This window comes from Haliotis rubra, unplaced genomic scaffold, assembly GCF_003918875.1.
Source record: "Haliotis rubra isolate DU_JTF1 unplaced genomic scaffold, ASM391887v1 Scf436, whole genome shotgun sequence".
In the NCBI taxonomy this organism is placed as follows: domain Eukaryota; kingdom Metazoa; phylum Mollusca; class Gastropoda; order Lepetellida; family Haliotidae; genus Haliotis; species Haliotis rubra.
This window is the reverse complement of record NW_025767120.1, coordinates 153,092-179,013: the sequence shown is the minus strand read 5'-3', so window position 1 is coordinate 179,013 and position 25,922 is coordinate 153,092. Positions and strand designations below refer to the sequence as shown.

The window sequence follows — 25,922 nt, the reverse complement described above, 5'->3', positions numbered from 1 at the left end:
TAGGCCCTTGTGCTTTTTGTCCCTGGGTCACTGGCGCCCTAGTGAAAAAAAATAAATCGCGTCATCGCGTCACGTGTCTTCTGTGTGAGTGCGTGCGATTAGAAGGCAAGGCAACAATTATATCAAACAGTTGATATTCACGTATGGTTGGGTGCGTTGAAAGTACTTTCTTCGTAATTAAAATAGGCTTTTCTGAGCCTGAACGCTCAACAATGATCAGTTTAGACCATTTGGAAAAACCCGTTTCTTGGAACTAAAAACGAAACCGAAATTAAGCTTTTCCTAGAAGGATTGTTGTGAACCTTACGTCATATGAGGTGACTCGGGCTACACCCTATTATGTACTTTACGTGTGTGGTGTTACTCTCAGGTGGATCTGCACATTGGTTTGCAAAGCGATAATATGGGTGCATCAGCTCGTAAACCAACATACATATTTGACTTTGAGGTAAGCGCAATATACATGACGAGGAATGGCAAACTAAATCTTCAGCCCTCAAATGTTAATGGCGGATTGTAGCCGTATCAGCAATTTAGCTGCGATTCGGTCCGGGTTACACTTGATAATTCACCTTTCAAACTTTATTCATAAATAATGGAAAGTTTGGAAGCTCATAATTGCTTCAAGCTTCTTCCTTCCCTGTATGGTCTTCGGTTAAATGCATTGACAACTGAGCTGAACATAAGATTTACAGCAATGTGCAGTTTCATATTTGTGGTGAACGACAGACGAACAGTCGCGCCGTATGTTTTAGTTATTATCTTAATATTGTCACAACAGTTACCTTAACGTATTAGCCGCCAATGTCGCATTTGTCAGCTTAAGACATGTATCTGCAACTTGCATGGTTTTGCTAAGTCCTGGAGTGAGGGGTCCAATCACTGTTCCTAACTACCTAGCGCGCATGCACAGGCGCACAGGTACCACTCTTAACACAAGGTTGATACTCAACCAGACTTTTCAAAACCTCAATTATTCTATCTTTCAATAGAAAATAGCACCACAAAAGTACAAGACAGGACTGACACTTCACAGAGTAGGTTACTAAATAGCCCAGGACCCACCCACATGGACAAAGCATCTTGGCACTAAGATGATCGTACTCCAACATGGGCATAAAACATGGATGACAAGAACAAGCCCTGAAACGTTGTACTCGAGAATAAAAAGAAGATGTAACCGAGAAAAAATCTCTATGTTCCAGAAGGGAGTAGTAGTAGTTATTCTCAGTTTTCCTGATGAAGTAAAAGTCATCACTGTTTTGAGTACATTAACTGAACTTCATTGATGCAAAACTAATAGCACACATAACTGACATATACTGAAATACATAATTGTACATACACATTGGCACACATATATGAATTTGCAACATGACAGGTTTTCGTAAGCATAATCTGATGAACTATGAGAATTCAAGGGGATTCCCCTGGTTTTCAAAGGATTCCTTTCCTTGTCCTTACACCATTGTTTGGGTGGGTGACGTTAATTGGCAGCTGGTGATTATGTGAGGTAATTAAAATAGGTGGACGACTAAAATTTGGAGTTTTGCTTCCCTTTAAAAGTCAATCCCATGACTGAACCTACCACAAAAGTAGCTGCAATTTTAAATGAGGTTATTGTTATAATTTTCCTAAGTTTTGGGGATATGTTTTAGGGATACATTTTGACCGTACAATAATATTTTAGGCTCCCAACTTGTCCAGTCCTTGACGAGCAAGAAATTAGCTCTCTGCTCATCATGTGTAGATTACACCTACATGTCTACATATTTTCACTAGTTTACATGTATATTACTCATTTCAGAATAACTGTAAACTGTTTATGTGGGCTGGAACGAACGAACGAAATTTAAAGTTTAACGTCGGCTTTTAGCATGGCCAATGTCGCCGACGGGGTAGGTGGGGTTGATATATAATTAATTAATAATGTAATAATAGGGATAAACCACCATACCCAAAAAAATGTAAATTATGGGGGATTAAGCTTAACTAGTTTTAGGATAAAATAGTTAAAAATATAATATAAATAAAATAAAAAGCCGAAATTATAGAGAGAGAGAAAAATAAAGCAGTTGTTAATAATAAGAGGAGTTGGAATGAGTATGTGATAGATAAAATTGGGGTGGGGGGTGAGGGGTGGGGGTGGGGTGGGGTGAGTATGAAGTAAGTGTATAGCATGTTGGGGGTTAAAATTGTATTGGTACAGTTAAGCTGTACTATTTAATAATAGGGGACCTAATAAAGAAAGAAAAACGGGTTTGTAACGGGGTTGGGGGGGTGAAGGAGACGATAAGGCAAAGGCCGTGGCAGTGGTTATAAGGCTGTGGGTGAGCTGGCTTGGTAGGGAGGCCGTGACCTTTGTACACAAGGGCTGGTGCTCGGTTTATTTACATTTTAGAGGTTGCTGATTGGCTGAGAGAGGGCGCGGACGTTTTAGCGAAAATAAAACAACTATGGGTAATTGAAATTTGTTTCCCAGGTCTAAATGAGTAGGCTAATGTTGGTGATAAAGTAATAGTATGGATAAATGAGGTTTGGAAGCCTGGTCTAAATATATAAGCTATTGAGAGGTAGTGTGGTGGGGATTGTTTGGGAAGTTCTAAATTTTATTGATTAGGTTGGAGTTTTGTAGGAAGGTGGCTATGGCATGGAAGATAGTTGACGGGTTGAGGGGATTAAAAAGTAGATGTATATTATTGTGATATTTAGCTGGTATACTGCTGTGTATTTGTGTGATGTTTGTTTGTTGCAGGTGGCAGTGTGTAAATATGTGTTCAATTGTTTCTGGTTGTTTGCATTGTGTACATAGTCCATCTGGGTGTCTGTTTTGTTTGAATAATGCGTGGTTTAAGTTTGTTATGCCAGTGATTAGTCTAGTGATGAGTGTGTCCATGTGTTTGTTGTTTGAGTAGGTGAGGGTTTTGGTGATAGGTTTGGTTATGATGGCTTTGACCCAGGTGGATTTGTTAGTGTTGAGGTTGTGTTGGTAGTTTTGGTTTATTATGTGAGATTTAATGAGTTGTTTTATTTTAGTTTTGGATGTGTGGAATTGTATGACTGGAGAGTTTTGTGTGGTGGCTAGTTTGGCTGCTATGTCTGCTGTATTATTTCCTTGGTTGTGGGTGTGAGCTGGTATCCACATTAATGTTATGTTTTTATTTAATTGTTGCAGTGAGTGAATCTGTATAATTATGTTGTGTATTAGGTCGTTACGTGATTTTGAGTGATCATGTTGGAGTTGTTTGACGGCGCTGAGGGAATCTGTGAGTATTAAGATGTTGGTGTGGGACATAGTGGGGATGAGGTGTAATGCAGTTAGGATTGCTGTTAATTCTGCTGTGTTAATGTTTGTGTGGTTTTGTATAGTGGAGGTTTGTTGTTAAGGGGGTGTTTGTTGTACATGGATGCCTATGCCTATGTTTATTTGTACCGACTGAAAGCGTCTGTATATATTTGGGTGTGGTTGGGGTAATTTAGGTTGATGTGGGTTTGGATGAGGTTTGTTTTGGTTTGGGTGTCAGTGGTTTTAGGGAGATTTTGGAGTGTTTCTACTAGGGTGGTATCTGTAGAGGGTGGGGGTTTGTCATGAATGTAGGTTGTTATGGGAGGTGTGTGTTGGATGGTGTTTAGGTGTTGTGAGTGAAGCAGACTGTTGAGGTGAGTGAGTAGAGGGGCTTTGTTTGGGTTGTTTTTAAATTTTTTAATGGTGGATTTGTTAGTGTTGGTGTATTTAGTTGTGATAAGTTTGTATATTGGGTTGTGTTGGGCCCCAGCCCAGTATTTGAGTGCAGTTTGATTTATTCGTGTTTTGATTGAAGGGATGCCTGTGAGTAGGAGAAGAGTGTTGTGGGAGGTGCCAGTCCTAGTGCCTAGGGCTTGTTTAAGGGCTTTGTACTGTATAGAATTGAGTTTTTGAAGGTTGGATGGGGAGATGGAGTGGAGGACCGGAGCAGCATGGTCCAGTCTAGACTGTGTAAGAGTTTTGTATATATTAATAAGTGTTTGTTTGTCGGCTCCCCAGTTTGTACCACTGATAGCTCGCATGAGATTTAGATCTTTTTGACATGAGTTGACCAGATTATTAATGTTGGGTGTCCATGTCATGTGTTGGTCAAAAGTTACACCTAAGAATTTTGCCTCTTTTTCGAACTTGATTTCTTGGTTATTAAGATGGAGTTTGGGTGTATAATTTTGCATTCTTTGCTTTTTGAATAAGATGCCCACGTTTTTTTTAACGTTAATGTGGAACCCCCATTTATGGGCCCAGTTTTGGATGTGATTTAGCATTCTTTGAGTTTTGATTGTGGCTTGGTTTCCTGAGGTGGATGATGTCCAAAAGGAAATGTCATCAGCAAATTTTGCAGTAGAAATTTCTGGCCACTTGTCCGGAAATATGTCGTTAATCATAAAGTTGAAAAGTGTTGGGAAATTATGCTCCCCTGGGGGGTTCCATTTTCTAGTGGAAAAGGATCCGAGACAGTGTTGTGGGATTTAACTATTATTTGTGTATTTTTGAGGAATGCCTGTATGAAATTTAAAATACGCCCGTGTATGGCATTTTCTTGTAGTTTTTGGATTAGGCCGTTGTGCCAGATCATGTCGAAAGCTTTGCTAAAGTCAATAAAAATGGCCAGCGTGTATTGTTTTTGTGCTTGGGCTACCTTAATATCGTGTTCCAAATGTAAAATGTGATCTAAAGTTTGCCTATTTGGAGTGAAGCCACTCTGGTCCTGCTTAATTAAGTTGTGGGTTTGGATTTGATGTTTTAGCCTATTATTTACTATAGACTCTAGTCTTTTACATAAGTGTGAAGTGAGGGAAATAGGTCGAAATGAATCTGGGGAGTTAATGGGTTTCCCTGGCTTTAGGATTGGCACCACCTTAGCTGTTTTCCATGAAGATGGTATGTTTCCTGTGGTCCAGATATGGTTAAATAGTGTAAGTGTTAAGTTTAGCATGTTTGGTGGAAGTTTGTTAAGTATGGTGTATGTAATGTTATCTGGACCAGGGGATGAGGCTGTTTTTTTATGTTTTAAAGCTGCCTTAAGTTCGTGAATGTTTATGTTTTTGTTTATAGGTAGATGTGAGTGGGGTGGTTCAGGTGAGTAGGGTGGTTGGTTTTTAATGATGTTTTGGAAGTTTGCTGTGTAGTTGGTGGAGCTACTAGTGTTCGAAAAGTGGGCAGCAACTGTATTAGCTTTTTCTTTATTTGTGGGGAGGTTCGGAAGGTTTGGTTGAATTATAGATTTGGAATTTCCCTGAATAGCTTTAAAATTTTTCCACATTTTTCTAGAGTTGTGTTGGTTTAGCCTCAGGGTCGAGCAAAATTTTCTCCAGTGTTCCTTTTTTGCTGCCTTGATTAGTTGTTTTGTGTTGTTTCTGAGTTTTTTAGCCAAATGTAATTTTGAACGGTCCCTCTTTGATTTATTGAGGGCCTTTTTTCGTGCCTTTCTGGCATTGATAATGTCTTGGCTCCACCATGGGACTGTTTTCTGTGCTTGAGTGGTCCGAAAAGTGGGTATGCATGTATTTGTTATATCAATGATGGTGTTGGTAAGCTGTGAGTTAAAGGTTTCTGTGTCAGTGTTTATAATGTTGGATGGGTCAACTTGATTGCATAGTTTAGTGAATTTATTCCAGTCTGCTTTGTGTACATTGTATTTGATTTCTGTGCTGGGGGTGGGGGTAGTATGGGGATTTGTTTGTGGTTCTGGTGTAAGTAGTGTAGATATGGTAATTTTTATGGGGCAGTGGTCACTGCCCCAGGTGTCTGCATGTACCTCCCATAGGCAAGATTTTGTATATGTAAGGGTGGTGATTGTTAGGTCTATTGCTGTGGGTGATTGAACGTGGGAGAGAGGGTATCTGGTAGGTTGGTTATCATTTAGTGTGATGAGGTTGTGGTCGTCTAGCCAGTTAGATAGAAGAAAGCCGTTATTGTCAGTATAGGGTTTTGTGCCCCATAATGGATGGTGAGAGTTTAGGTCTCCGAGGATAAAGGTGTTGGGCGTTAAGAATTTTGCTATATTGTCTAAATCTTGGGGTATAAGTTTAATAGAGGGTCTTCTGTAGATATTTATGAATGTTAATAATTTATTATTTATTGTTGTTTTTATAGCCAGGACTTCTAGATTAGTGGTTGGAATGTCAATTTCTGAATAGTTAAGTTTGTTTGAAATAAATATCCCCAGGCCCCCAGCTGGGGGGACCTGGGAGGTTTATTGGCCGGGGTCTATCTTTCCTGATATAATTGTAGCCTGGGATTTTGAAGGCGAATTTTGGTGATAATTTTGTCTCTTGTAAGAAAATTATTTGGGGCGAGATTTTGTTTTGGGCGATGAGTGCCTTAAGCTCATGCCCGTTTGCTCGGAGGCCATTGCAGTTCCATTGCATCAGAGCCATGACTGCGGTAATTTGGAATAGAATATTATAAAAAGCCATGGATGGGGCAGAAATTTAGAATGGGCGGTTTAGGTGCTAGGGTAGCTTTAGTGGTGGGTTGTTTATGATAGGGATTTTACTGCGATGATGAAACTGGCTAGGCTTTTGTGGTATATTTTGTTTTTGCGTGCAATATTGTGTAGTTTTTTAGCTGTTGGATTTTGCATAAGTATTGCTGCAGTGATGAATTCTATGATGAGGTTTAGGTTGTGGTTTATTTTTTGTGGGGTGAGTGTGAGGTTTGTTTGAGGGGCAGATGTAGTGGATTTTTTAGGTTGCAGTGACCGGGGTTTTGGTGATGCAGTGAAAGAGGGTTGGGGGGGATGGAGGATGTAGGAGGAGTGGTTGGTTGGGGGTTTGGTGGGTGGGGGTGCAGTTTTGGGCCGGGGTTGTTTGGGTGGGTTGGATGGGGTGGGGTTGGGGAGCCGGAAGTAATGGTTTTTAATGGGTTGGGAGTTTGGGGTGGGTATTTGGGCTTGGGTTGGGGCTTGGGTTTGGTTGGTTTGGGGTGGGGTGGGTTGGGGTGTTGGGGTGGTTTGGTTGGGGGGGAGGGAGGGTGGTTGGGAGTGAGGTAGGGATGGAGGTTGGCGGGATTTATGGGATTTGGTGGGGCGGTGGGGGATGGTAGGATGGGGTGGAGGTGTTGGAGGAAGAGGAGATGTTTGAGGGGGTAGAGGATGATAGTGATAGTAGTGAGTAATTTGTTCTGTGGTTGTAGGTTGCAGGTTTGGGTAGGTCAGTGTGTTTGAGGTGCTTGTTTAGTTTTAGTATTTGTGTTTGTTTTATGGGGCATGTGTTTTGGTTTGCAGAGTGTCCATGTATTTCACAGCGTATGCAATATGTGGCGAGTGTACATTCTGTTATGTCGTGCATGTCTGACCCGCACCTTGGGCATAGTGAGTAATTTTTGCAGTTTTCTGTAGTGTGATTGTACTGGAAGCAGTTTTTGCATTGTGTGGGGTTTTTGCGTATGGGATGGACTTTGTAATTGAGTGCTCCGAATGTGATGTAGTTTGGTAGTGTGGTGGACTGGAATGTGAGGAAGGTGATTTGAGTGTTTGGCTTGCTTGCAGATGGTTGCTTTGTGTTGATTGTTTTGTAGTCGATGATTTTGGGTTGGGTGCTGATGTTGTTTGCTATGTGGATGTACTCTTGTATGTCTGCTGGTGTTTCCCTGTTGTCGATATGTATAACTCCTTGTGATTGCGTCTGCCACCTTGGGTATTCCCATTTTATTGTGTTTCCATCGATGAGTGTGTGTTTGAGTGTGCTTTTTAGTGACTGTTCGTCTGGAAATGTGACCTTGAACCCTCTGCCACAGAAGTTTATGTACTTGTAAGTGATATTTTGTTTTTTCAGGCAGAGGGCAAATTTGTTGGTCAAGTATGTTTGGTTGAGTGGTGTGTTGGTGTTTGTGGCGAATGCGAGTAGTAGGTGTTTGGTGGGTAGTGGTTGGGGTGGTGTATCTTTGTCACATGATTTTTTGTTTGCTTGTTGTGAGGCTTCAGGTGAGATATGTGGGCGTTTTTTGTTTTGCTGAGTATTGGGATTTTTTGTGGGGGGTGGTGGTGGTGGTGGGGATTGGGTGGTTTCAATGGGTTGGGATGGGAGAAAGTGTTCTAGGTCTATGCCGAAGTTAATTGGTATTGGATTGATGTTGTTTGGGGAGGTGAGTTGGGGGAAATCTTTGTTTGGGGTGGAGAAGAGTGATGTTGATGGTAGTGGGGATGACATGTTGGGGGTGGGGTTGGGGGAAGGGTTTGAGAGTTGAGGGGGCAGTGGGTGTGGGTGGGGTTGTGTTACATACAATATATACAAGAAGAACAATAGAAACATATAAGGTTGAGGAAACAAACATAGAATATTTACAAAACAATTGATGGTATTTATGGTATTTACAGATTGGATTTAAATGGTGATATTTACAAGAGAGCAAGTTGTACTTGCAGTTTGTTTGGTGGGCAGGAGCCCGGAGTGCCGGTGGCTAGGCGCCCTGCCGAGACTTTAGAATAGATTGTCTTTGCTTGAGGGTGAAAAATGGCGACGCCAGGGTCAGATGATTTGTGATTTCCTTTTGATGCTGCGGCTTGCTTAGCGACCAGCTCCAAGGACGCTCACGAATCGAATGTGGGCTGGAACATAGTTAACTCATATTTGTACATTTAACATCAAAACGAAATTGCTAGGGAGATAGAACAATGGTCACTGTAATGAATTATGTGAGATCTCATGAGAGTAACCAGCACACCACTGCCCCATATTGAATATAACATAACAATGCAATTTAGTCACAGCACTGTTTTACAGTGAATAACACTGACACATAACAAGTATTACAAAACCAGCTTAGCAAGCTCATCAGATATTTGGAGATTAGTGTTTTGCTGCAGCTTAGCATAACTCAAATACTATACATTTCTGGTCTCAGTCCAAAAGAAAAGCTGTAAGCAGGAACATCTCCATGTATGAACGTACACAATGCTATGGTATCAGTAAGACTCTTGGAAGTTTACAGAAGTGATAGGACTATATAAAAGCACCAACCCGTTAACATCAAGTAGATGAAAGCAATAACCTTTGGAATTCTCAGTTTCAATGCCTGGGGTTCTAACATGGTAAATGCTAGTCTTTAGGATTCACTGACAGATAGTTGAATATTTTGGAGAATTGTATATATAAATATAACTACTGTTAGCTCAGAGGTAAACAAATCTTGTAGACTCAAATTTTATTGCATATTTTTGTGTGGTTGATGACAAGATAGCAAGTTTCAAGTAGCAAAAGAGAGAGAATATTTGATAATATGTTTAGCTCAATGAAATTTAATGAACACAATTTTGAACATATATGAAAGTCCTAATAGATTTTTTGTAAATATTTGAGGTTAATAGATTGGTAATGAATGATATGGTATTGTGAGAATGTTGAAAGAAACCTTTTTATAGTGTATATAGTTAAATGTAGAACATTGTGGTGTAAACTTTTATGAATGCCTCTGGAGAGGTACCATCGACATTGTTGTTTAATGTTAAAATCTATGGAAGAAAATGGTGAAGATACTGGTGCATTAAAGAATAAGAATTTGCTACATTTATTTGGATTTGGTTATGCTTTGTTGTCAAAAGAGATAGACAATGACAACATGTTTTACCAGAGTTGTAAAATGAACTAAAAACGTATTCATGCAAAAATTCAGAATGAGAACTAGTGACAGATATGGATAGATTTAAAGTCATTCCATCCCATTCCAATGGTTGGTTGGTTGATTGTTTAATGTCACTCTCAGCAATATTCCAGTTATATGGCCGTGTTCTGTAAATAATCAATTCTGGACTGCACAATCCAGTGATCATGAGCACTGATCTATTTTTTTTACAATTTTTTTTACAGATGAACTAAAATGAAGTGTTCTGGAACGAATAAAGATGGTTCTCGATGCAGATATGAATCAGACGAACAACTTCTCTTTTGTCCAATATGTGGTTCGGGTTGCTCTGAAGACCAATCAACAACGAAGAAATCCATCAAGTGTCCTGGCAAGAGTGGGGTTTGTGGCACAGATCTTGCTGCAGATTCAGATGTAAATTTTTGCTTTAAATGTGGTTGGAAGATTGACAAGTCACTCTTTGTGACACCAAGGACATGCCCAGGTGAACTAAAGGGTGTCCCATGTGGAGCAGAGTTAAAGGAAGGAAGTAACTTTTGTAGCAAATGTGGTTTTGACCTTTTTCCTGAAGATGCAATAACAGGTTGGTCAGCTTGTTTATGACCTGTAGAAATGTTTCTTGCTCTCTCACTGGTATGATCTAGGAGCATGTATGTGATGACATTTGCCCATGCATGGCCATTAAAAACCATTTGCTTACATATTTCGTATGTTTGATGCTTTTTGCTAGCTTACATTCAAGTGTGCTTATGCTGCTCATTGCCTGTCAGTCCATCCATTTGATTTCAGAGCTTGCATTTTTTACTAATCTTCTAAAACTTTAAGGCTTAAGTAGCCTCCAAATTGCCTGTATGAAACAGTCATTTTGAGCCATTATTCATCTATTTCTGGATCTGTCACTGTGGCATTTGAAATACAGTAAGTTTGTGGTTTTCAGAATAATATATAATACTTTCACATACCACGGTTTTCCTTGTTCCCCTAAACTTTGGGCTTCTCTGCTGAAACTGCAAGAACCATTTTGCTGAAACATATGATGAATGATAATGAATAGTGATAATTAGTGAATATACACAGGCCCAATGCCATGCATACTTTTCTTCCTTACACTGGCCTCCTGAGTGTAAACACAGACCATGAGGAATGAGGTGACATATAGTTAGCCATGCCATCTGATGTAACAGAATTTTACAGAATGATATAGGTTATTGTAACAACTGGTCACAAACTCACGGTAAGGAGCTCTGTCAAGAGCAAAAAGATGTTAGATCATATTCCACACAGAATCAGAAAAATCATGCACAACACAAACTCTCCCACAACTGATGCAAGCTTTGCTGTGCAGTCTGCTTCAGTGACACGAGAGGAACATCAGAACCATCAATTGCCTGTATTAGAAGCATCTGCTGAATCCATAATCAGTACCTGGTGTAGCCACCACTTGCCTGGATCAATTCCTACAGATTTGGAACATCCGATCTCTAGCTCGAACTTGGGGTCCAATAGTTCCAGTGTGGTTTTCTATTGGTTTGTCATTATTATTCTGTGTGCCATATTAACTTGAAGACCCTCCTATTTTAACAGCAATATTCTGACTTTTTTCCATTTTCCATCCATTCCACATGAAATATGCATGAGTTATTTAAGTGTGGGTCAATGCAGAGTCATCAGCAAACAGTAATAGTATAATATTATTATTTCTTCCAATATATAAATGCCTTCATCAAATGAAGAAATGATATTTACTACTAATTCATCATAATCAAAGGAAAACAAGGATAATGGCACACCCATGCCTGGCACCATAGACACTATCAATATATTCAGTTAAATGTTTTCCATGATCAACTGAAACAGTGGCTTTGATAATACATGTCGTTTTGAACTGCCCATGGATTCTAGTTTGTAGCTGTGCGTGTAATAATTCATACAAAAGTCTAGGAATGTGTTATATACTGTTCCTTTCTTTGATTGTGTGGTCTCTTGTTGATGTTGGTGTGGCATTCATTTCTTTGTTGCCAGACCACGCCTGTCAAGGAAGTCCAAAGTGAATCAATACTCATCCGAAAACATGAGTGAGTGAGTTTAATTTCACGTCCCTCAGCAATATTGCAGCTATATGACGGCGGTCTGTACATAATCGACTCTGGACCAGACAATCCAGTGATCAACTGCATGAGCACCAATCAATGCAACTGGGATATGATGACATGTGTCAACCAAGTCAGCGAGCGTGACCACACGATCCCATTAGTCACCTTTTTTGAGAAGCATGAGTTACTGAAGATCAAGAGTCTTTGTGCAACTATAGGCCAGTATCCAACCTGCCATTTATGTCCAAGGTACTTGAAGACTCAAATTGTGGCCCATCTGAAGCAATTTCACTTGATGTATGTATCGGCCAGCACACAGTATTGAGACTGCCTTGATCTCTGAAATGAACAATATCATGTGTGATGTGGATAAAGCTGACTTCGCCATGTTAGTGCTCCTAGACCTTTTCACTGCTTTTGATATGATGGACCATACCATACTGACTTATCATCATAAACTGGAATATGGATTAGATGGCACTGTTCTTCAGTGGTGTGAGTTTTACCAGTGCAATAGATTTCGAGCTGTGGAAATTGGAAATTCAGTTTCGCAGAAAACAACTTTGTCTTGTGGTGTCCCTCAAGGGTCTGTTTTAGGGCCTCTTGTCTCCACAATGTATACAAAGCCTTTGAGAAGATTGATATATGATCATCAAATTGGAAACGATTCTCAATTGATGAAAGCTTTTTCTGTGGAAGACAGTATGTTGTGATATAAATGTCATGTGTTATCGGTTTAACTCCAATCCATTTCCCTGACTCACAAGAGTTTTTAAAATGAGATTATTATGTATTGAGTAATCAAGCTCTGGATTGACTACCATGTCTTATGACTGATGTAGTTTCATGTTAATGTCTATCCAAAGGGGAGGTGGGGTAGCCTAGTGGTTAAAGCGTTCGCTCGTCATGCCGAAGGCCCGGGTTCGATTCCCCACATGGGTACAACTTGTGAAGCCCATTTCTGGTGTCCCCCGCCGTGATATTGCTGGAATATTGCTAAAAACGGCGTAAAACCATACTCAGTCAATCAGTCAGTCTATTCAAAACTTTCAAACTGTTAACAGTACATACTGCTGACAGTACACAACCCACAGACCTGTTAACCAACAGATTATCACTGTGAATAAGTGCAACAGGATTTTCCATGATAAGAATGATGCTCAGAGATGCTCCACCCATGACGTCCATCTTCCCCCATTCATGCAGGGCACAATTGAAGCAATCTGTTGTATACCTCATGGCAAAGCAAACCACCCAATTTTGCCTCCATGTTACGAAATTCCCAATCGTAATAATAACTAATAACTTCTCTTCCAAAGATATATTTTGAAAAATACCCTATCTCATTTTAAAAACTCTTGTGAGTCAGGGAAATGGATTGGAGTTAAATCCCATGAGGGAGCCATAGTCTCATTCTTTGCTAATTAACATGGAGATTCTTTTTCATTGAAAAATTTGGTTCTTTGTGGATTCTATATACACATTCTGATAGTTGGTTCTTAACTATGTACGGTCCATCCCAGGATCTGCGCAATTTGCTACAGAGTCCTTTTTTTATAATAGGTTGAGGGCAGTGGGGTAGCCTAGTGTTTAAAGCATTCGCTTGTCACGCCAAGATCCCCAGGTTCTTTTCCCCACATGGGTATAATGTGTGAAGCCCATTTCTGGTCTCCTCTGCTGTGATATTGCTGGAATATTGCTAAAAGCAGCATAAAACTATGCTCACTCACTCTAATAGATTGATGTCACCAACTATGTCACCAACATAGTAAGGTATACAATATATATACTTATACTGCCTTATTAAGATTTTCTTGTATTTGTGAAATGCCTCTTGCAACTTGGCCCTGGTCTTATTGACATCAAACTGCTCATTTAGAGTAATTTCTAGCATGATTGGTACGTTAATTTCATGTGCCATCATAGAATAGAATAGAATAGAATAGAATAATACTTTAATGCCTTTTCAGGAATTTGTGTTACATCAGCAGAGCTACTGACACATTAGAGAGATACCAAACATATTTACATAAATTCTTGATTTAGATATCTTCACATTTGTTTAAGAGAGATATGGTACTTGGAATAAAGGATGTACGGGCTCTCTTAGTTTTCACAATTGGAACTTTGTATCGGCGGCCTGAAGGGAGAAGGTTGTATTCCGAATTTAAGTAGTGAGTAAGGGTCAGATATGATTTTGACAGCTTGATTCACGATTTGCAGCTCATATATTGATGATAAACATTCAAATCTGACTCCAGCGATTTTACTTGCAGTGTTAACAATTTTGTCTATTTTAGATTTGAGATGAACTGAGAGAGACCCATTACCAACAATGGAAGGAAAATGTTAAAATACTCTGAATAAATGCTACATAAAAGATGACATCACAGATGGGTTAACATTAAAAGATCTCAATTTACGATGAGATGAAGACGTTGTTGACACTTTTGTATAGGGCTTCAGTGTTAGAGTTCCAGTTCAGCTTAGAGTCAATGAAGGTTCCCAGATACTTATACTCCGACACTGTCTCAACACATTCACCGTTGATTATCACTGGAAGCAGTTCTGTGGGTTTACTCCGAAAAGTCAATTATCAGTTCCTTTGTTTTTGTGACATTTAAGAGTAAGTGGTTTTCTGCACACCAAGTCGTAAAATGATTAATGTCCTCTTTATACAGTTCTTCAGAATCAGTGTCGCTCAGTTTGCCGACAATTGCTGCATCATCTGCGAACTTTACAGTTGAACAGGTTGAATTCGAGCTTGCACAATCATTAGTGTAGAGGGTGAAAAGAACAGGAGATATTACACAGCCTTGTGGTGCACCAGTGTTGGTGGTCCGCTTACTTTCGATACAGCCCGCTAACTTTCACGTGCACTGCTGTCTGTCCACAAGAAAGTTTTCGATCCACTTGATGAGGTATGAGTTAACGCCCATGTCTAACAGTTTCTGTATCATGATATGTGGCTGGATAGTGTTGAAAGCAGATGAAAAGTCAACGAAGAGGATCCTGATGTATGACTTAGGTGTCTCTAGATGTTTATAGACATTATTCAGGAGTGACAGTGTGGCATCAACAACTCCTCTCCTTGGCCTGTAGGCGAAACTGAAGCGGTTCCAGTATGTCGGCAACTTCCTGACAGAGATGTCTCAACAAGATGCGTTCCAGCGACTTCATTGCTATAGATGTGAGAGCAACTGGCCTGTAGTCGTTGAGTTCTTTAGGTTGTGTCTTTTTAGGAACTGGTACAATTTCTGATGTTTTCCAGACCGAAGGAATAACGTGTGTATTCACTGAGAATTGAAACAATCTAGTGAAAACTGTACACAGTTGAAGTCTGCACACCTTCAACACAATGCCGTCAAGGCTGTCAGGTCCTTTTGCTTTTCTGATGTTAATTCTGGAGAAGCTTTGAATGACGTCCGCTTCTGATATATGGATACGACTTTCACTATCCTGTACGGCTTCACTAACTTGGGCTCTCTCATCGGTAAAGTCGTGACAATCAAAGCGGCTGTAGAAAGTGTTGAGGTCCTCAGCAAAGGTTTTATTATCCCCGGCGTTGGTTGTCTGTCGTCGCCTGCTCTTGCCAATCCCCTTTATTAGCATTAAAGGGGAAAATTTTGCTTTGTGAAACATTTTCTTGATGCTTCTGCCTGAGTATACCTTCTTGTTACCCTTGTGTTTGCCTGTTATACACCCACAGGAATAGGGTATCACCTTAGTCAGGAGCCAGTAGAATTTGACACAATATCACTACCAATATGGAACCCTCTATGAAAAGTGAGTGAGTTTAGTTTTACGCCACACTCAGTAATATTCCAGCTATATGGCGGCGGTCTGTAAATAACCTGATGTAAACCAAAAATCCAAGGGTCAACAGCATGAACATTGATCTACACAAATGGGATAAGATGACATGTGTCAACCCAGTCAGCAAGCCTGACCACCCGATCCCATTAGTCAGCTCTTACAACAAGCATGGGTTACTGAAGATCAATTCTAAACCGGATCCTCATAAGAGTTACATGCTTGGTTTGATACTGAGGATGATAGTCCACATATACTTATTTAGTTATAGAAATTGAATCTAATTCCTTTTCCCTATGCTTGGAGTGTAAAATGTTGAAAATGTAAGAGACAAAAGCTAGCAGTTAATCTTCTTTCAGTTGAAACCTTTGCAAATGTTCTGGTTGAGGTTTCAGGGTATAACTCCCTCAAAAGCAGTAAGGGAATAGTGCCAAAAAAGGTCAGTTCCTTGCTGATATGACTGAGGAAGACATTTCAGATGAAATTTCATCCAAGTCCAATGCTTACATGTTTATTGTTGGTCTTCTAAACCTTCCAGAATCAATTAGAGCATCCATAACCCACTATGATGCTGCAAGTCTCAACATTATGGCCATGGAACAAGAACATGTGATATATAAGTAGGCTGCTTGTCATTGACGTGGTGGCAGTTGTGGAGACAGTGCATGTTTATGGTGTTCCTTCAACTGTTGTGCTTCCTCTGATAAGAATGTCACCTTGTACACTAGACAACTTGATATTTTTTAAAGCAACTTTTTCAAGTGTAAATATGGCAGACAGCTGATATTGTTTGGTTGAGGGTATCCATTCCTGATTTTTATTTATTTTGCATTTCATCATGCTCATTTGGAGACAAACAGACTCAAGGAATAAAATTTGCTTCTGTTATGTCTTTGTAAAGCCTTAAAAACAAAAACTAACAATTTAATTGCTCAGGTCTTAGGGGTAACTTTTAAAGAAAACTTCTGCCAAAAGGATTCAATTATTCGGGAGTTTCTGGAAATTGAAACCACTGACACAGAATGATTACATGCCTGCAATTTTTTTAACTGACATTGTAGACATGTTTAATATGTAAATTCTTTTTATATATCCATTTCTAATGGTATGCATTTTGATGACAGTTCGTGTTTACATGTTCAAGTATTTGTGTTCTTTCAGACCAAGCATCTAAAACAACTGCACCAGGTCTAGATCCAAATGACAGTGCCAAAACTATGAATAATTTGGCAGATCATGCAGGGAAAAAGTGTAAGAAAAAAAAGAAGAGGGTTAAAGATGAAGCTGAGAAAGAATCTCCAGATAGTAACAGTACTGGTGACAGTGATGATGACCATGTCAGTGAAGATCCTGATCCTAGTAAATCTGAAGATACTACTAGAAACATCCAGGTGGTTAATCAGACAGAAAACAGTGAACCTGTCGTTACAAGAATGGAAACTGATCCAGTCTCTCCAGGAGCTGGACCATCTACTCTGGATGATCAATTAAAAGTATCACTACCCCAGCAAGAGAGAGGACATCACAAAGATGTTTTGCAAAATGAAACAACTCAACCAATGACTGAAAGGGACCTTCTCCAACCCAAGGTAGATGAACGTTCCAGTCAACAGGAAATGGGCAATGACAGTATTCCTACAGGAACAACAAACAGTCCTTCTGATGGCACAGAATCACATGATGCCCCTTGTAGTGGGGTCACCACTCGTCAGATGGCAAGAGCTCAGGAAAATAGCAACTCTGGAGTACCCAAAATGTCCTACTCAGAGGCTGCAAAGCAAAATCCAGTTTGTATATTTAATATTTTGAAAGCTCATGTTTAGCTCAAGTCAAATGAGTGGCCTGTTTGTCTGACATATGGTGTGTTGTGTCTATCATCTGTTGTCTGTTGTTTTTAACTCAGAAACAACTGCACTTATGAAACTGATGCATCACATGTTTTTTTTCTGACATATGATTATGCCAGGATTAGTTCAAGTGAGTGAGTGAGTTTAGTTTTACGCTGCTTTTAGCAATATTCCATCAATATCACGGCTGGGAACACTAGAAATGGGCTTCACACATTGTACCCATGTGGGGATTCAAACCCAGCAAATGCTTTAGCCACAAGGCTAGCCCACCACACCAAATTAGTTCAAGAGTGTCTGATGTACATCTTTAGTTTGAGCTTGATTTGCCTATTGACTGCTTTGATAATGTCCAAAGTCTATCAAAATGCATTTCAGACAGACAGACAGACAGACAGTTTATTCAGTAAAATGGCCATAGATCTATCATGCAGACAATGTTTGGTCGCATGGATCATGCATGCCAGTGAAGTAATTGATTAAGTTTCTCTTAGCTTTTGGGGGCGGTGGGGTAGAGGAGTGATTAAAGATTATCAATGTGTTAACACTAAGAGATTTTCCATGTAGCTTTTTATTTGACTGTGTTATAAGGACTCTTGAGTTGTTTGGTTTGTGTAAATTCAATACAAGATTCAGCTATCTTGTATGGGAGTTACAGTTTCTTGTGTATTTCTAAATAAAACATTAGCCCATGCTATTAACCGTAATGGGAAAAATCATAAGTGGTCTTTGTTATTCTCTTTCAGAAAGTGAATGAAGTTGATACAGGAAATAGAAGGCAAGTATGTTCAGCCAATAAAAGATTCCCTAAAGTATTCATGATATAGTTAAGTTCTGTACCTCAAGGAAATAATACTTTAGAAGTTTATTGGTTGTTGTTTGCAGTTTATGCTGTGAAAAATGGCATTTGGTAGGTCCAGACGTTAAAGTATTTATATCCATTCTGATGTATGAGAAAACTCAGTTGTGGTTTCAGTTTGTTTATAGATATAGTACTGTCGCAATAACAGTATAATATTTTACATGTAAGTATATGTAGCAAAGTTTAACCTTATGTTGATAAGTAGAGATAAAGAATATTTTGAATCTTGAAATTAAAGTCATATGGTTGGCAGTTTTCTTGACTGGATCAAATCTATCTTACAGGTCTTGTCAAGGAGAACCAATAGTGGATGTTATATTCCATGTTCTTGTTTCTGAAGAAATGAACTTGAACCATTCAACTGACAAAGTAACTGTTCAGTTTGGATCACAGCTTCTCAAAGGATGGCAAAGTGATCACTGGGAAATGAAATTTGTGAGGTAAGGTAAAATTATACTGAAGCATAGTTAGTATTTTATAATGATCTGACAGTATGTTTGAAAGAGTACAAAGTCTGTTAGCCCTTATCTTTGGTATTTTTACATAACCAACAAATGAAAATATAGTAATATGATAATCCTAAGAGTGTATATCCATCATTTAACTGGACAGTGATGTATCCTACTGGTTAAAGCATTCGCTCATCACGCCGAAGACCCGGGTTCGATTCTCCACATGGGTACAATGTATGAAGCCCATTTCTGTTGTCTCCTGCTGTGATATTGCTGGAATATTGCTAAAAGCAGCATAAAACTGAACTCCCTCACTCACTTATCATTTATCTAAAGCATTCATCTATAAGGTAAAAGTATGGTAAAAAAACATCTTCGTCATACCTCTGTGACATGAGCATGGAAATCACATGACTTGAAGTGGAAATGTTTTGGCTAAGAGACATGGCAGATGTACTTCAAAATAGAAGTGATTCCTTTGATGTTCTAGAAAATCTAGTAATAGATCAAATGGGTAATGCTATAACAACAGCATTGCTAGTACAGAATACACATTGATGGTAATGCATTTGAATGTGATTGCGAGGACAAATAATTTTCTAAACCCCACAATGACATTGTTGCTTATTGTTGAGGTATGTGAGGAAATCTAAGATGCCCAAGGTAGACTACATGATCAATGGAGTAATTCTGGTGTTACCTTAGAAGAAATCAGCGATGCAATTCCCCTCTACTTCAGAGTACAATCTACACATCTAACACACATTTATATGCAAATGTAGGCACAAATGCAGGAAAAAAATAGCATTTTACTAAACTTAAAATTCTAAAATGGAGATATTTCAGTATTTTCTTATTTCTGTGGAACTATAGGGAATACTAACCTCACATCTCTGATGACAGCTATTTGAGTTGCTTTCACCAATCACACCTTCTTTGGTAACTATGCATTCATTAGTGCTTACTTATCATGTAAAAAACTCACTTAACCCCATGACAATGTTAACACCATGTCACATTTTAGTTATCATCATGAGATACAAATCAACAGTGTAATTATCATTTGTCCAAAGCTTCATTGATTTACACATGGAAAATAGTATTGCATTTTTTCTGAGGTTTATAAGAACAGGTACAGCATCTTGTGTCGTCTTGTGGCAAACATAGTGAACAACTCCCAACAGCAAATTCCAATGAAGTGTTCCTCTTGGGGGGAGTTGAATATAAGTGAAAAGAACTTGCACTAGCTCTCTTTAAAGCAACCATGCCATTTTTTATGTTCATTTTCAGTCTTGCCTTTAGGTATAAGACCTGACTTCTTGGAACTTTTAAGAAAGGAAGCAAGTTCTGTAGATAACAACTGAGACATTGTGCAATGATCAAATATCAAAGAAGGAAAACAGTACAAACACTACACAATGATTCAGACACAGTACCAGGATGTGTTTAAAAATCCAGAGTAAATTGTGTGTGAACCCCAATAGAAAAGAGATTACATGCTGGATAATTCAGGAATGTTTTACAGCACATAACTGTGTAATACATGTTGTATGAGACAACATATATTTACATGGAAATTTTAAGTGCCACGTGTGTTTAAGCGATTGTGGTATTATAGCTCATAAATCGGTGTCCTCCCATAAGAACTACTTCCCATAAAAAACTACAGTCTAAAAGTCTAAAACAACACTGGTCAGGGTCAGTTGCACCAGGCTTATACCTATGTCAGGACAGCTGGACTGATCTAATAAGTTGGAAAACTCAGTAAACTCCCATAAGAATTGCAGGGTGATAAAAACTACAGGGTGAACTATAAGTGAAAACAAAACAAGCTTTTAGTAGTATATACAATGATAGTCCGAGATCAAGTCCAACAAAAGCCTCTGTAAAGCTTTATTTCATAAATAAAGCTTTTGTCAGGTCCTTAGATCTCGCCGCCATTGTATATACTACTTTTGAATCCCCAGTTAACTTCCTGGCCACACGTGACACAATAGTATCACTATGACCGCGATCCTGATCACGTGACACTATGTCGTGTTGACCTCGAGGAAACAGTTTAATGTGAATCGCCTATGATCTCTTTGGTGTTCGTAATAAAGGCTTGCTGGGCTTTTCGTACCCCTTGTTCTATGTACTTTATTTTCTCGTCTTCGCTGATAGGAGACTTATGAGACTTGGACCAGATTTCTTGTTTCATCTTACGGTACTTGTCAAGTTCAGAGAGGATTGAACGAAATTCCTCCTCTGAGATCTTACTGTCAGTGAGTGCCGTGGAAATACCCTCACTTACAGTGTTCAGCTTTGCTTCTGCAAGAACCCTGATCTCGTCGTGTTTCAACGCTTTACGGTGCAGTCTGTGGGATGCGAACTTAAACACCAACCCTGCCACCCCTACAACCCCAGCTGTTATTTCAATGCCTAGCACTATAGGTGCGGCCACGATGGTGGCTAACTACCCATCACCTGCCACCCGTAGTCCCATGCTGGTTGTCGTAAGGGCAGTATCAGTCCCGTCCATGATATTGAAAGCTCTATGGTACTTCTTATATAGTGCTTTCCACGTGTCGCGGTCTTGTTCTAGTTGGCGTTTTACATCACATAACTGTCTCAAGCGGAACCCGTCTACGGTTTCCAGGGTCTTCACGACTTCCTCTACGACTGGGTACAGGCCCATACTGTGCATATAATATATTCTAAAAAATATCTTTAAATCGTATGACATTTAATTCTTGCACAGTGTATTTGAGGCTTATAAGGTTTAGATCATCGTACAGGGAAATAGGCGAGAGGCTAATAGGTAACTCTGCATCCACACATCATGGGGGCATCTTACTGAGGGGACTATAGAACCTGTTGAGGGGTCCGGTTGTATGATGATACGGCAACGTTGGTCCCTGCCTGTGACGCCCCAGTGTATTGTCACCCCGGGTAAAAGTTGCCATTCTGTATCATCAAAAACCACCCCGAGGCAGACTTCTATGGCGAGTGTGGAGCCTGGTTTCACGGTCATAAGGTCCAATTGGGAATTGGGGACGTCAAACCTTAACTCGTTCTTCCGGCTTGAAACTAACACGTTACCCATGTGATCCCGTATTAGCTGAGTACTTATACCATACTTCGGAACGAAAATCCCAAGCAAGATACCGTTGTTCCTAATTTCGGAGACCTCCCTATCTTTGTTTAACGAGATATAAGGTGCGGTGAGGATCATGTTGATCAACCATTTGGGCTCTATAAAGTCGTCTGGCAGACGCCGCCGCACGTACACACTGTTTCTTAAGTACAGGGCGTACGAGCCTTCCAAGCCAGGCAGATCGAACCCCTTGTGTCTCCTAGGCCCCCGAATGTGATGTTGGGTCGATGATCGGCCATTGCCGCCCTCCTATACACGTTGTCTTTCAAGTGTAGGACGTACAAGGCGTCTTCCTTGCCAGGCAGATGAAACCCTCCGTGTCTCCTAGGTCGTTAAGCGTGGCGTTGGGTAGATGACTAGTCATTGTTATATTACTGTCATAAGATAGTTTCCAACTTTTTTTCTGATAATTTCTCAGGGGTGCACTTCACCCCCATGAAGTGTATGTTGTCGGGTAGGAAGATCTTGGTGAGTGATATCGTGTCTTCCACAGTCACGGTGACCCCCTGCAGACTGGTGTGGGAGTCAACACCCACCCGCACGTAAACAGTGCAAACCTGATACTGGTGCTGTTTCACCCACCGGAGTTTGATTCCCTTCACGATTTCGACTTCATCCCGCGATGGTTCCCCTAGGCAGACTTGGATGACCAGCGTGGAGTTCGCCGGTAGGCTCTCAAGTATGTTGACCACGCCTTCGAATTCAGACACCACCTGCAATGCCACGTTTTGCATCCCGGGCTTGCTCGACAGCATGTGGGCTGTAGATGACTATGCTACGTCTCTGCGTCGGGACGTAAGCCACGAGCTGGGTTCTGTTGTTCACGACTTTGTTTAGGTAGTTGTCTTTGTTTTCCGTGAACACGTAGGGGGAGCCGAGCCTAATGTTGAGAAAACCAATCTACTCGAGAGGGCAACAACACCCACTTGTCATCGTCGGTGAAGACGAGGGTATACTGCTTGTTTCGGGCGACGGTCGTGCTCTCAACATCTGCTAAGTCGAACAGTTTGCCTCCGAACGATTGGTATACCGCCCATCTATCATCACCGATGCGAACTAGGTTGAACCGAGTGTTGAGGGCCGCTCCTGAGGTATCTACTATGTCACCTAGGGTTCTACCGATGGAGGGGACTTCAACGCGTTTGTAAATGTTGTTTTTCAGTTGCAAGGCTAACAATTTACCATCTACCTCGGGGTCGTCGAATCTGCGTGTGTCCCCAAGGTCGGAGATCCCCACATTGACGCATTTTTTCAACTTCATTCCGGGACCTTGTGCGCTAGTCATTTTATGTGCAGCGTTATGCTGAGGTATCCTATATTCACAGGATTATGCTTTATATCTAACACCGATATTATCAACTCAGGGATGTTGCCCCAAGTTAACCTCTTATACTGCCGCTGTGAAAACGACTCGGTTCTACCGTCGTTGTATTTCTCCATTTCACCGCTACGGGTCTCAGTATCGTGGAAGGGTGACCACCTTGAATGTTGTCCGTTGTGCTCAACTGGCCGAGATGAATGCACAGCTCTCGGTACGGTACTAGGTCGGGTAACTTCGTGCCTGTGACGGTAGTTGTGGGTTTTATCTCGTCTGGGACATCCCGAGTGTCCTCGCCAATGGTCGGCCGAGCCTCAAGGGGTTTATCCCATTGTTGGTTAACACCACTGTGCCGTTTGAGTCGTTCATCTTGCGTTCGGCTCCCAAGGGTTTGAAGACCTCGTCGCTTAGCGAGCACACGCTGTAGTAGCTGTCAGTTATCTGGTTGCGGGCGCCACTGATGAACAGCTTGTTGTTGTTGGCGTTGATGTTAGTCCATCGCGGTAGGTAGGTGATATCGCAGAGGGTGACTTCGAGTTGGCCCAACGTGTTATCGATCGTGTGCATCAGCTGAACGGACTCACCATCGTTATTCCTGGAAGTGTTAGAGTATATATACCCATTATATAATACTTTAAAAATGTACAAACCAGGAGTGTTTTACCCTAAACTGGACATAGATTTCCCGCACATGAAGATCGTGGTCGACGCTGCTGGGCTGTATTTCGGTTTATAGATGTGTTCGACCAGTATAAGCTTTCGGTGACTAACATCAAGGCAGTCCATGCTTGGTTCAACAATCCTATGCAGTTCTGGCAGAATCAACTCAACTTTGCCGTGTGGTGCGCTACAACGGGGTGTGGCTTGACACTGACCGACACTCGGCGAGATGCGCTGAGTAGATCTGTGTTCATGTTTCACGTGTACTACCAGGTCAGGCGTATCCTCAAAGAGATCAGCGCCCCACTTCCACAGGACAAGGCGTGGGATGCATCAAACAATCCGCACGATCGGCGTGCTTACGAACGGATTTGTGGTTAATTCGGAATCGATCCAAAAACGGATTGGCGTATACCAGGAGGAGTGAACCACGGGTTGGGTATTCCATACAGTGATGGACTCTCCGTAAAAGCATTATGAAAAGATACAGTGGTAAACTTTATGAAGCACCATATGTTTAGTTCGGGTAATTTCTTCCATCCATTTTCCAACCTCGTTCCTAAACCCATACACAGTGGGCCAAAACCAGTGAAAGAAGCCAGCGATGATCTACTGACGACCAGTGACGACCAGTGAAACGGGTATAGTCGTACCAACCCCGGAGCCTAGGGTTCAACCCACACCACCACAGCCCAAATCCTTACACGTGCAGGCGTCCAATCAGCAGCATATCGACCGTAAAACAGCGATGCTGGTCGGGGGCATCGTGGCCGGGTTGGGTCTCATTTGGTTAAAAATTCCTTAGCCGCTACGTACACCATACCCACCACGGCGACAACGGCTGCCCACAGGTTTTGGCCGATCCACGTGACAGTTTTAGCCAGCGTGCTCAGCAGCCACGAGACGATGCTACCCAGGATGCTTTGGGCTTCGGCGGCCTTACCAGCGAGTTTAGCCAGGGCCTCCCCGAGTGATTTCAGGTGTTTTTTTTATCCAGTCTCTAATATCACCAGTGGGTGTTGGTGTGCCACCACTTGGGGGTGTGGGGGTACCCCCACTCAGCGATTGATATGATGAAGCCCAATGCAGTCAGAATGCTGGCGATAGTAATCCCTTTCTCTCGGAGGAGGATTCGGATCCTGTTGGCCAACGTGGTGTCTTCATTCAGGATTCAATCGATGGTTGCCTGCACATGGCTGATCTGGGATCGAAGCTGTTCCTGGTTCGAGGGAATGTTTATGTAAAGCCCACAGGGCAAACGTAGTCAGGCACCAGCTTATCTACGAGAAGAAAAAAGACTACATAAATGAATGTAGACGCCTCCTTAGTATGGGGTAAATGTAGTATTGACAACATCAGACCTCTGGTAATTAGCAAACTCGGAGAGGAAATAAACGAATTGGGACACATCAACTTTCAAATGATTGTTGCTACAAAGCTGGATGTATTCAGAGAACAAGTATTGACTGAATCAGCTAATATATATACATGTATCCCCAACGTTCTGGAAATAATAAAACGGGAAGACTATCCTGAAATTGATACGGTTATTCTAAATATAGCGCTGGGCGGGGGACTAGTTTCGTGTTACCTCCCTTGTTGGCGGCCCAATTAGAGATTGTATACACCTTGGTATAACAATGACTACTGTCCGAGAGCTCAAGCAGATTGCGAGAGAATGAGGTGTAGTGGGTTACTCCCGAATGAGGAAACCAGAGTTGTCGATATTTCTCGGCATACAACCCCCTCCCATGGTAAAACAACTAAAACTCTGAGCGAAAGAGCTTGGGCTGATGGGTTATTCTGGTATGAGGAAAGCCGGGCTAGTCGCACTATTGCACGACCACGTAGTAAAGACCCACACTGTGAAACAACTCAAACAGGAGGCTCGAGAGCTGGGGTTAGTAGGTTATTCCTGACGAAGCCCGACCTAATTGAACTATTGCGTCAGAATAAAGCTATTGATCTGGAGTTCATGCGCACTGAGCGCGCTGTAGGTAACTATCTGAGAGGCTGGCGCATGCATGTTGATCAGAACATAGACATCGCCGACATCAAGCCTCTAATCGCTGATAAAGTTAATGAGGAACTGAACGATTTGGGACGTCTAAAGTTTCAAATCACAGTGAAA

At 41.0% G+C, this 25,922-nt stretch overlaps 1 protein-coding gene across 1 annotated transcript in view; it reads left to right on the top strand.

Moving 5' to 3' along the window:
* Nucleotides 1–283: 283 nt before the first annotated feature.
* Nucleotides 284–25,922, top strand: part of LOC124289211 (E3 ubiquitin-protein ligase rnf213-beta-like) — a gene marked incomplete at its 3' end in the record, with an annotated part of 178,699 nt that continues 153,060 nt past the window's right edge. The window contains exons 1-5 of the mRNA XM_046725815.1: nucleotides 284–448; nucleotides 9,835–10,193; nucleotides 16,678–17,303; nucleotides 18,110–18,141; nucleotides 18,510–18,665. Of these exons, the coding sequence (XP_046581771.1) occupies nucleotides 9,845–10,193; nucleotides 16,678–17,303; nucleotides 18,110–18,141; nucleotides 18,510–18,665 (1,163 nt within the window). The remainder of the gene's footprint in view (nucleotides 449–9,834; nucleotides 10,194–16,677; nucleotides 17,304–18,109; nucleotides 18,142–18,509; nucleotides 18,666–25,922) is intronic.